Below are 13,148 nucleotides of genomic sequence, written 5' to 3' on the forward strand. Positions count from 1 at the left end.
CCTTCGCCCGCCCACGCCGTTCGCTCGCGCCGCTTCCCAGCTGGGAAGCGGCGCGAGCGAACGGCGTGGGCGGGCGAAGGGCGGGCAGGCAGGCGGCGGACAAGCGGCGGGCGCGGCAGCAGCGAGGAGTGGGTGGCCGGTAAGACCCCCAGCGCCGCTTCCCAGCTGGGAAGCGGCGCGAGCGAACGGCGAGCGGCGGGGAAACCCCAATCTTCGGCTCGCTGCTGCGGCTATAGTAAAAACACCATCTGCGCATGCGTAGATGGTGTTTTTACTTCCGCAGCGCTACTTCGCGAAAAACCGGTCATTGCGAGGGGTCCTGGAACGGAAGCCTCGCAATGATCGGGGGATCACTGTATTTGTGGGAAACATTGTGATTTGAAGCTTGGTGCTAACCATTTTCACTGATGAAAAGGTTTAAGATTTAAGATGAGCCATATTTGATATTCAAAGGCTCATACTGCCTTGTAAGCAGTGTTCCCTCTAATTTTTTGGGGGGGTGGGCGGAAAAGTATAGTGTCTGAGCGGCAGTCCCTTCGGGACTGGGCGGCACAGAAATATTAATTAAATAAATAAATAAACAAACAAACAAACAAATAAAAAACCCACCCTGTTTTGACTCAGAGAATTTCAAAATAAAATACTGTACTGTGTGTCTATAAGAGTGAGCTCATAATAGGGCAACTCTATCAATATCAAAATGCCACTTAAATAGTTGAGCTAGTTTCAAACTAGATTTTGATTTTCTTTCTCTCTTCCTTACTCCCATTCTTTTTCTTTCTCTTTTCCTTCCTCTCTTTTTTCTATCTGTTTCTCTCTCTTCCTCTCTTCCTCTCTCTCTCCTTCCCTCTCACTCTTTCCCTCTCGGCTTCTGGGCAGGTTTGGAAAACTCTGAGTTGATGATGATTTTTAAGTGAGCGATTGCTCACTGCTCAGCTTAGAGGGAACTATGCTTGTAAGCATTTTATCTTCATTGTGTACAATATAGTGTATCTATAGTTAAAGAGAGAAGAATTAGGAACGGATTTCAGTGATACCTCATCTTACAAACTTAATTGGTTCCAGGACGAGGTTTGTAAGGTGAAAAGTTTGTAAGACGAAACAATGTTTCCCATAGGAATCAATGGAAAAGCGATTAATGTGTGCAAGCCCAAAACTCACCCCTTTTGCCAGCCGAAGCGCCCGTTTTTGCGCTGCTGGGATTCCCCTGAGGCTCCCCTCCATGGGAAACCCCACCTCCGGACTTCTGTGTTTTTGTGAAGCTGCAGGGGAATCCCAGCAGTGCAAAGACGGGTGCTTCGCTGGCAACAGAAGTCCGGAGGTGGGGTTTCCCATGGAGGGGAGCCTCAGGGGAATCTCAGCAGTGCAAAAATGGGCGCTTTGCTGGCAATAGAAGTCTGGAGGTGGGGCATCCCAGTGGCGGCGGCTTGAATTTGTAAGGTGAAAATAGTTTGGAAGAAGAGGCAAAAAAATCTTAAACCCCAGGTTTGTATCTCGAAAAGTTTGTATGACGAGGGGTTTGTAAGACGAAATATCACTAGCCAAATGGATACACAATTTGCTGGACAATCTGCAGTGGGATTCAAGGTGACATAGGAGAAATATAAAGCTGCACCATATCCCAAATTATAAACATATCTACACAATTAAGACTTTTTAAAAATTGTCTTTATCTAATGTCTGAGAGAGAAAACAGGTCATTGGCAGAAAGCCATCTATATCTTGTGGATATTTAGTTTTATAGGGAAGGTGCATCAACATAGAAGGCATGTTTCCTGAGGGCTAAGATGACATTGTTTAATAGAAGTGACTTAGAACATGCCCACCCTATTGAGTCTTGGAGAGAGATGATCTCAATCAAAGAGCCAGGATGGCGCAGCAGGTAGAGTGCTGTACTGCAAGCCACTGAAGCTGACTGTATATCTGTAGGTCAGTGATTCAAATCTCATCACTAATAAATAAAATAAAACAAAACAAAATAAAATAAATCCAGACTAATGCATGGAGGTCAAAGTACACTCAGAACCAATTGCCCGTGCCATTGCATTCTGGATCAGTTACAACTTTTGAGAACTTTTCAAGGCAGTCCTATTCAGAACTAATTATGGGAGACCCTCTAATCTAGTCCTCCCCATCTTCCGGACACTAAGAAAAGACTTAATGGCATCAGTTGATCATGCAAGAATAGAAGTGTATTACTGGATATTAGTCTATTGATGATATCTAACCCCAAGCCAACAAATAAACTTTGACCAGTGATTTTGCTTAGATGTTAAACAAGAGTGAGGTACATCTTGAGCCCATAACCCCCACATAAAAATGAGACCTATGATTAGACCTCTCTTCCCCTCTGAGTGGTCTAGAACAGGAGTCTCCAGCCTTGACAACGTTTAAGCCTGGTGCCCGAAGCAATTCCCTAGCTGGGGAATTCTGGGAGTTGAAGTCTTCCAGGCTTAAAATTGCCAAGATTGGAGACCCCTGGTTTAGAAGGATACCACAATTAAAAGGATTTTTATCAAGCCAGTGTTATTAGTTGCTCTGGTTTTCTTAGATCCAGATTAGTAGCCCAATGGACAACAGATTTAACATCCCCACACCAGGGGTAGGTTCTACCTTACCTCACCGCCGGTTTGATCCCTCCCTCCCATACCGCTTGGGTGTGCCATACACACGGGAATTCACAGTGCCAAAAAACAAAATGATGCCACCATAGGTGCAGCCAAGAGAAATGGTTCAGGGATGTGGCCAGCTGGCTATCGCTCCCAGTTCAGCGAGCGGGATGGAATTCCCGCTACGGGTTCTATAGAACTGGTTCAAATCAGGAGCAACCCGTCTCTGCTCCACACACATACACCTGAACTAGATACAAAAATATTTTAATGTTCAAGTAGTTACTCCAACCTTCAGTCCAGACTTGGTCACTTTCAGATGCATAAGAGTCCAGCTTCACAATCCCTAAACAATATATGTTGCATCTCACGGGCTGTTATAAAATAATTGTAATCTAATCCATTTGTATGGCATCCGGTTGGAGAACACAAAGGCATTCTTTTCTCCCATAACAACCATGACTAGCTATTTATTTATTGATTTGATTTGTATGCCTCCCTTCTCCAAGGACTCGGGGCGGCACACAACATATAATATAACAATACAATACAACGGCAAATCTAATTAAATTTAAAATTACAATCTAGAAATCCAATATTTAAAAACAATAATACCAGTTCAATCATACAACATATATCTCATTTCATTGACCCAGGAGTCTGAGACCTAATTGCCCCAAGCCTGGCGACATAGGTGAGTCTTAAGACACTTACGGAAGGCAAGGAAGGTGGGGCAGTGCGAATCTCCAGGGGGAGCTGATTCCAGAGGGCCGGCCCCCCCACAGAGAAGGCTCTTCCCCTAGGCCCTGCCAAGTGACATTGCCTGGCTGAGGGGACCTGGAGAAGATCGACTCTGTGGGATCTAATCGGTCGCTGGGACTAATGTTGACCTAATGATTTTTGATGGTGGATTCGTAGGTTAATTTGTTTTTAAATGCTTGAATTATTGTTTGGTATTTTTTTAAAAAGAAATGTCCTGCATTTGCACTGAGACTAGTATATGAGGACAAATAGGTACAGTAATCCCTCATTTTTCGCGGGGGATGCATTCCAAGACCACCTGTGATAAATGAATTTCCGTGATGTAGAGGAAATATATTTTTTTATGTATTTAACGAGTATTTGGACTTTTAAAATCCACCCTTTGCATTAAACAGTCATTCTATAATGTTTCTCAGCTGGAACTACATGTGATATCCTACCAGTTTCTTTAATAGAGTACAGTAGAAGAATTTTATGAATTTTTAATAGATTTAAAATTTTCAATGGATTTAATGGATTTAAGCCCCCTTTGAAAACCCATGAAGTAGCGAATCCGCAAAAGATGAACTGCGAAGTAGTGAGGGATTACTGTATTGGTAAACCATAAACCTTAATACTGTATACCTAATTAAAAGAGTGGTTAGTGGTTAGAATGCAGTATTGCAGGCTAATTCTGCCTACTGCCAGCAGTCCATCGGCTCAAGGTTGATTCAGCCTTACATCCTTCCAAGGTCAGTAAAATGAGGACCCAGATTGTTGGAGGCGATAGACTGACTCTGTAAAACTATTTAGAGAGGGCTGTAAAGCACTATGAAGCAACGTATAAGATAGCTGTTGCTATCTTTAATTAACTTGGGAAAAACATACTGAATGCAAAACAAATTATTTGTTTAGGCATAGTATTTCATATTCAGTTAGAGCTCTAGTTGGTTCTTTAGTTCTTTGGAAGGATGTTTAACTCAGAAATATACATATCGTAAAACAAACAAAACAACCTACTTAAACTATCCAGTTTTGCAATCTAAATTTAATATTGCAAAACACTAGAAAGGCATAAAGATGACATTGGGTTTATCTGAAAGACTTTCTCTTGTCTGTAAGGCTTGATCTTCACAAGATGTCATATTTCTGCTGTTGCACATAACTGACCTTAGTATTTTGTTTTAACAGGGTTAGTTGCTCTTTTAAGCCGGCTGGATCCCTTGATATACAACATATGTATAAATCAGTCATTGCTTTGAGGCTCTATAGCAGAAAAACAAAACAAAACCCCAGAACAGAGTGTAATAGCAAAGGTGGAAAGAGGGGGAAAATTCAAAGAGCTAGCAGTGGCTTAAAGGCTGAACAGTATCAGCTGTTGAAGGACATTTTAATTTTATTTGCCATAAAGGAGGGAGGGTGTGTATTGTGTAGAGGTGAAGGATGACAATGAGGACAACTTTGACAGCAGCAGTTCCAATAGACCAAAAAGAAAGAAAAAGAAAAGGAAGATGAAGTTGAATGCCCGAAGCAATGAGAAGATAATGCTTTGCTGACCGAGCCTAGGATTAGAGAGTTGCTGCATTATGAATATAGGTTACATTTGATTTAAGTTGAGCATCTTCACTTTTAACCGCAAACAAAAAAGTGTTTGGCTGCCTCCTTTTCAAACACCATTCTGTGCCGTATATGACCTGGTTGATTTAAAAGGTTTTTTAAAAAAGGCCTTTAGTATAACTGTGGTGTGAATAAGTAGGGCTGTGTGATTTTAAATCTGGGGTTTTAGATTTTAAATATTGGACTTTGAATTGGTTTTTGTATTTTTTATATGTTGTGAGTCACCCTGAGTCCTTGGAGAAGGGCGGCATATAAGTCCGGTAGGTAGGTAGGTAGGTAGGTAGATATGATAGATGGATGGATAGATAGATAGATAGATAGATAGATAGATAGATAGATAGATAGATAGATAGATAGATAGATATGATAGATATGATAGATATGATGGATGGATGGATGGATGGATGGATGGATGGATGGATAGATAGATAGATAGATAGATAGATAGATAGATAGATATGATAGATGGATAGATAGATAGATAGATAGATAGATATGATGGATAGATAGATAGATAGATATGATAGATATGATAGATAGATAGATAGATATGATAGATAGATAGATAGATAGATAGATAGATAGATAGATATGATAGATGGATAGATAGATAGATAGATAGATAGATAGATAGATAGATAGATAGATAGATATGATAGATGGATGGATGGATAGATAGATAGATAGATAGATATGATAGATAGATAGATAGATAGATATGATAGATAGATAGATAGATAGATAGATAGATAGATAGATAGATAGATAGATAGATAGATATGATGGATGGATGGATGGATGGATGGATAGATAGATAGATAGATATGATAGATAGATAGATAGATAGATAGATAGATAGATAGATAGATATGATAGATAGACAGATATGATAGATAGATAGATAGATAGATAGATAGATAGATAGATAGATAGATAGATAGATAGATATGATAGATTGATTAGATAGATGACCAAAAGGCATAAATCCTTGAATATAACAATACCCCTATTCCTTAGTATCAAACTTCCAAAAAATGCTGGGGGTGGGAGGATAAAGAAAATAACATGTAATTGGGATATGAATAAAACCTACCAAAGCTTTACAGTGTTCAGAAATGTCCGTTCTATAGGGACAATAATACAATTGAATTGGAACAGAATTAATTTATTAATTTATTTGGTGGCCATTGAATGTTGTGAATGAGTGTTTGTGTGCCCGAGAGAGAGAGATGGGGGAGAAGGAATTTTTTCTTTGGTTAGTTTAAGGTAGCTTTGTCCACATTTCGTTTGCTTTCAGTTCTTAGGGCATTTGGCTTCATGGAGAACATTTTCAGAGCACAAATCGCTGAAAGAGAGACTAGCACACCATGTAATGTATTTTCATTATTCCCATGGCGTGCAGTCAATGTTCTGACACTGAGTGAGGAGGAAGTCGTTCTGACGCCCCACAGAAGGGTCCGTATTAATTAATCTTCATTAAAAATCTCTCTTTGGCCTTGGAGATTAAAATGTACCGATGTGGCTTGCCACTCAGAGTCTTGGATTAGCAAAATAGCAATTCTCAAGAGGCTGTTTGTAAATTTTGCATTCTGCTGGCAGACTTTAAGAAGTCTGTATTTAAAACTGCACGAAGTTAGATAACTGCCGAGAAAAGTGCATTAGTTGGTTTTAAATTGAGAGCAACAGGATTAACTCCCTACAAAATGCAGAAATTCCTGTGCAGTAGTACCTCTACCTAAGAACGCCTCTACTTACTAACTTTTCTAGATAAGAACTGGGTGTTCAAGATTTTTTTTTTTGCCTCTTCTCAAGAACCATTTTCCATTTACAGCCTCCGAAACTGTAACCAAAAAAGGCAGGGAGAAGCCTCCATGGGGCCTCTCTAGGAATATCCTGGGAGGAAACAGGGCCAGAAAAGGCGGGGAGAAGCCTCCATGGGGCCTCTTTAGGAATATCCTGGGAGGAAACAGGGCCAGAAAAGGTGGGGAGAAGCTTCCGTGGGGCCTCTCTAGGAATCTCCTGGGAGGAAACAGGGCCAGAAAAGGTGGGGAGAAGCCTCCGTGGGGCCTCTCTAGGAATCTCCTGGGAGGAAACAGGGCCAGAAAAGGTGGGGAGAAGCCTCCGTGGGGCCTCTCTAGGAATCTCCTGGGGGAAACAGGGCCAGAAAAAGTGGGGAGAAGCCTCCATGGGGCCTCTCTAGGAATCTTCTGGGAGGAAACAGGGCCAGAAAAAGTGGGGAGAAGCCTCCATGGGGCCTCTCTAGGAATCTTCTGGGAGGAAACAAGGGCAGAAAAGGTGGAGAGAAGTCTCCATGGGGTCTCTCTTGGAATCTCCTGGGAGGAAACAAGGGCGGAAAAGGTGGAGAGAAGTCTCCATGGGGTCTCTCTTGGAATCTCCTAGGAGGAAACAGGGCCTCCTCCCTCTCTGTGGTTTCCCCAATCGCACGCATTATTTGTCATAGGTCCTTCTCTTTTATTTCTGTGTAGGAAGTTAGAGCTAAAAGTGGCCATTTAAGGCTACCAAGTCCAATGCTCAATATAGGAATCAAATCAAATCAATCTAAGTAGATGGCTGTCTATTTCAACATATTCAATGAAAGGCATCCCCTCCTTTTTCTAGCCAATTGGTTCTATTATAAAATTGTTTTTACTGTTAAGATGTTTCCTTTCTGATGGAGTCTACTTTCCTACAACTTAGCTGCATTTCTGTATCCTATATTCTGGATTGAGAGACAACAGCTCTTGACCTTGTTTTAAGTGATATTATTTTCCATTACTTAAATATGCTATTTATTCATAAAGTAGCGTACTTAGAAGCATGCTATTCATTCCTCACTCTTGCTAGTCATTCTCTTTAACCAATCATCTATCTTACAAGGCACCTGTTGTGGAGATAGAGAACTTATTAAAGGAAGCATAACTAATTTAAGAAGGTAGAATATAAATCTAAATGCACCGCTTATTACCATGCAACAAAGAACTGTTCTCAGTATATTTCTGCTGACAACATAACAACTAGCTGCCACGATGAAACCCTTTGGACCGGGACTCACTGCTCACAGTCACTCATGCCCTCATCACCTTGAGGCTCGACTACTGTAATGCTCCCTACATGGGGCTACCTTTGAAAAGTGTTCGGAAACTTCAGATCGTGCAGAATGCAGCTGCGAGAGCAATCATGGGCTTCCCAAGGCATGCCCATGTTACTCCAACACTCCGCAGTCTGCATTGGTTGCCGATCAGTTTCCGGTCACGATTCAAAGTGTTGGTTATGACCTATAAAGCCCTTCATGGCACCGGACCAGAATATCTCCGGGACCGCCTCCTGCCGCACGAATCCCAGCGACCGGTTAGGTCCCACAGAGTTGGCCTTCTCCGGGTCCCGTCGACTAAACAATGTCATTTGGTGGGACCCAGGAGAAGAGCCTTCTCTGTGGCGGCCCCGACCCTCTGGAACCAGCTCCCCCCAGATATCAGAGTTGCCCCCACCCTCCTTGCCTTTCGCAAGCTCCTTAAAACCCACCTCTGTTGTCAGGCATGGGGGAATTGAAATTTTTTTTTTCTCCCTTCCCCCTAGGCTTATATAATTTATACATGGTATGTTTGTTGGTATGATTGGTTTCTTAAATTGGGGGTTTTTAGATTACTTTTTAATATTAGATTTGTTACATTGCTTTTTATTGTTGTTAGCCGCCCCGAGTCTTCGGAGAGGGGCGGCATACAAATCTAAATAAACTAAACTAAACTAAACTTTGTGAATCCTGTAAGTAAAACTCATGTTCAGTATAAACAGTCCAGTGGAACAGAGCAAACTGCCTTTTTCTAAGTAAGCTTTGGATTATAAACAGTGAGGTATCTGGGAGAGTTGCTTTTACGTTTGTCTGGAAATCCTTATTTTCTTTTAGCATAAAACCATTTGGCTTTTAGTTCATTCCTGACCTCTACAGTTTAAGTAATACGTACAGGGCTCTCCAACCTTGGTCACTTTAACCCTGGAAGACTTCAACTCCCAGAATTCCCCAGTCAACTTTGCTGGCTGGGGAATTCTGGGAGTTGAAGTCCTCCAACAGCCAGAGTTGGAGACCCCTGCTTTAGTTGTAGGTAAGATCTTTCTATCGTGTATTCTACCTGAAACCAAATTAATTGAAAGGAGAGTAAAAAAAATGCAACTACAGTGCATGAAACCTCAGGGGCAGTTGGATCTTCCTCAAGGCTTCTCTCGCTGCTACACTTTTTTTTAAATTATTATTATTTATTAGATTTGTATGCCGCCCCTCTCCGTAGACTCGGGGCGGCTCACAACAGTGATAAAAACAATACATGGTAACAAATCTAATAATTAAAATCTAAAATAACAGTTTTACATTAAAAAGTCTAAAAAGGAAAAAAAACCCAATAGATAAAATACATACACACAGTCATATCATGTACAAAATTACATAGGCAAGGGAGGGGGATGTCTCAGTTCCTCCAAGCCTGACGACAGAGGTGGGTTTTAAGGAGTTTACGAAAGGCAAGGAGGGTGGGGGCAGTTCTAATCTCTGGGGGGAGTTGATTCCAGAGGGTCGGAGCCGCCACAGAGAAGGCTCTTCCCCTGGGTCCTGCCAGATGACATTGTTTAGTTGACGGGACCCGGAGTAGACCAACTCTGTGGGACCTAACCGGCCGCTGGGATTCGTGCAGCAGAAGGCGGTCTCGCAGATATCCTGGTCCGGTGCCATGAAGGGCTTTATAGGTCATAACCTATGCTCTCGTGGCCTTGGGTGTAAATACACATTCCTGCCAATGGTTGTTTAGTTCTTCCTTCCATTTTTTTTCCTTGTGCCAAAATATAGTCTTTTTTCAGCTCCCATAAGTGGGAATAATTAAATCACGGACTTGTCTCTTAAGTACATGTTTAATTATTTAAAAAAACACTCCCTCACAAAAACAGTTCTCGAAAGCCTGAATGCATTCTGATGGAATTGATTGCCCAGGAGATTTCAGAGGAAAACTGATATATATATGTGATTACTCATTTTAAAGATACTTGCAATGACTCCAGCATCCGGCTTTTAAATGCGGCCTATTTTATATAGTGAATCTGTTATGCTTTCTTATTAGGGTTTTAATCACTAATCTTGTTATGAACAGATGCCCTCTTTTGCAATTTCAATCAACTGAAATTTTCCTTGCTTTAAAATCCATTCATGTGATAGACATAATTGGCTGAATTGCAAATTGGATAAGAAATTGTATTTTAATTAACCTGATTTAAGTATTCTTATTTAAGAAGCTTCTGTGCATGTGCAAAGAGTTCTTTCCTAGCCTTAGCAACCAGAAAACCGATTTGGATACGTGGATGTCCGGCAATTGCTGCTGGTTCAAATTTGAGTGGGTGCAAATTTCCGGTATGAGTCCACTGGTCCAAACTGGCACTAACCCATCACTGAATTGAGGTCTCAAATAAAACTTTAAGGCAGTCCTGTTTTTTGTTTCTCCTCTTCAGTCTAGAAATTAGAGTTGTCCAGAAGCTGCTCCAGACTGTCTATCTGACACCTTCTGGGAGAATGTAATTCCAGATAGAACTACCTATGGTTATGACCTATAAAGCCCTTCATGGCACCGGGCCAGAATATCTGCGAGACCGCTTTCTGCCGCACGAATCCCAGCGGCCGGTTAGGTCCCACAGAGTTGGCCTTCTCCAGGTCCCGTCGACTAAACAATGTCGGGGAAGAGCCTTCTCTGTGGTGGCCATGGCCCTCTGGAACCAACTCCCCCAGGAGATTAGAACTGCCCCCACCCTCCCTGTCTTTCGCAAACTACTCAAGACTCACTTATGCCGCCAGGCATGGGGGAGTTAAGATACTCCTTCCCCCTAGGCCATTGCAAGTTATGCATGGTATGTTTGTGTGTATGTTTGGTTTTATAATAAGGGTTTTTAGTTGTTTTATTAATTGGATTGTTACATGCTGTTTTTATCATTGTTGTTAGTCTACGGAGAGGGGCGGCATACAAATCCAATCAATCAATCAATCAATCAATCAATCAATCAAATAAATAAATAAATAAATAAGTTTGTGTTGATTGTCGTCAGTCAATAATTGAGGATATTGAATTCACCAGGGATGGTTGATTTCTAAGCACACATTTGTTATTTTAAAAGCTTATTACTGCAGCCTGAGACCATTTCTTAATTTAGGTTTTAGAATTTTCCAAGCTTAATTTCTCTTTGCAAATCATTATCATGTTTGTCTCCAATTTGTAATTAAACATTTTCTCATTTAAATCCAGTTACTTTCTTGTATGAGTTTGATTGGCCTAAATTCCAACAGTAAAATAATGGTTTATTTCTACAGCAAACGTGGAATGGATAAGTGGCAGTTGGATGGAAGCACATCAACAGTAGAAATGCCACGAAAGAGGAAGAAGACGAAAGTTAACCAAGATGACTCTATTCTACCATTGGATACAGGTCTTTCCCTTGCAGAAGATGAAGCATTAGTATTACAGTTGCTGAACAATTAAACCTTTTGTTTTCTCCTTGGCAATATTATTCCAGATATTTTTGTCTTTTTAAAACAAAGGCAAGGATAGATGAATGCCAAAAAAATATTCATGTGTTAGCATCTGAAAGTATAGATTTTCTGATGGGTGCCTCATGACTATTTTAGTCCATAGGTGTATTCTGTTATGAAAGTTGTAAATTTCTTTTATCTATCAGTTACTTTTTTCTAAGATGCCAGGAGTTATATATAATATATATATAAATTGTTGTACAGAAAGCTTTGAGTAACCTAGGAAGATAAATCCTTCCCGTCTTGGGGTAACTTTTATAAGATAAAGTGATCAAAATTGAATGGGTACCCATAAAATATTTTAAATATTTATATAAATACTTGGCCAATCCCAAAAAGAAAAGGTTTCACTTCAATTTTCCTTAAAGCATTTATTTCATATTCTCAATGTTGATATAAATTCTCCTTGCTTTTGCTTTCTACCAACTATCAATAAATCAAAATACCAATAATTCTGTATATTATTTCTTCTTATGGGGCATTTCCAGATTTTTATCTTTCAAGCACTTGGTTTCAATCACTAAATAATAGTCCCAAAGCATACATTTTCACCATTGTTAGCAGGAAAAAAAATACACAAGTTGAAATGTTTTCCACAGGAGAATAGAGCTCAGCTTCAGCTTCAGACTTTTCTAAATGCAAAGTTATGACCCTAATTGGGAACAATATTTATGTCACTAAGTGAAATGATCATTAGGCAAAACACCATTTATCAATGGAAATTCTGGGAGTCCCGGTTGTTGAGCCAAGTCTACACCATCATCAGGTTTCTTTTTATGAGCAATTATTAAAGGAGACCTCACCTACAAAAAGATATTGACAAAATTGAACGGGTCCAAAGATGGGCTACAAGAATGGTGGAAGGTCTTAAGCATAAAACGTATCAGGAAAGACTTAATGAACTCAATCTGTATAGTCTGGAGGACAGAAGGGAAAGGGGGGACATGATTGAAACATTTAAATATGTTAAAGGGTTAAATAAGGTTCAGGAGGGAAGTGTTTTTAATAGGAAAGTGAACACAAGAACAAGGGGACACAATCTGAAGTTAGTTGGGGGGAAAGATCAAAAGCAACATGAGAAAATATTATTTTACTGAAAGAGTAGTAGATCCTTGGAACAAACTTCCAGCAGACGTGGTAGATAAATCCACAGTAACTGAATTTAAACATGCCTGGGATACACATCTATCCATCCTAAGATAAAATACAGAAAATAGTATAAGGGCAGACTAGATGGACCAGGAGGTCTTTTTCTGCCGTCAGACTTCTATGTTTCTATGAGTTACTAAGCCTATGGTGGCACATGGAGACATATCTGCTGGCACACCAGCCGTTGCCGTAACTCAACTTCAACGTGCATGTGTATGCCGGCCAGCTGATTTTTGGCTCCCAGAGGTTCTCGGAGGGCGTTTTTGGCTTCCAGAGAGCCTCTGAGGGATGGGGAGGGTGTTTTTACCCACTTCTGGCTCCAGGGAAGCCTTTGGAGCCTAGGGAGGGCAAAACATGAGCCTACTGGGCCCACCAGAAGTTGGGAAACGGGCTGTTTCTGGCCTCCAGAGGGCTTCCGGGGGGCGGGGGAAGCTGTTTTTGCCCTCCCCAGGCCTTGAATTATGGGTGTTGGCACT

The 13,148-nt window shown here is 40.9% G+C and overlaps 1 protein-coding gene across 1 annotated transcript in view; it reads left to right on the forward strand.

Moving 5' to 3' along the window:
- DDX10 (DEAD-box helicase 10) overlaps nucleotides 1–11,975 on the forward strand; it is a 212,135-nt gene extending 200,160 nt beyond the window's left edge. Inside the window, exon 18 of the mRNA XM_070749725.1 lies at nucleotides 11,305–11,975. Coding sequence (XP_070605826.1) covers nucleotides 11,305–11,473 — 169 coding nt within the window. The 3' untranslated portion in view covers nucleotides 11,474–11,975. The remainder of the gene's footprint in view (nucleotides 1–11,304) is intronic.
- Nucleotides 11,976–13,148: the final 1,173 nt, after the last annotated feature.

Source organism: Erythrolamprus reginae, chromosome 4 (assembly GCF_031021105.1).
Source record: "Erythrolamprus reginae isolate rEryReg1 chromosome 4, rEryReg1.hap1, whole genome shotgun sequence".
Lineage (NCBI taxonomy): Eukaryota > Metazoa > Chordata > Lepidosauria > Squamata > Dipsadidae > Erythrolamprus > Erythrolamprus reginae.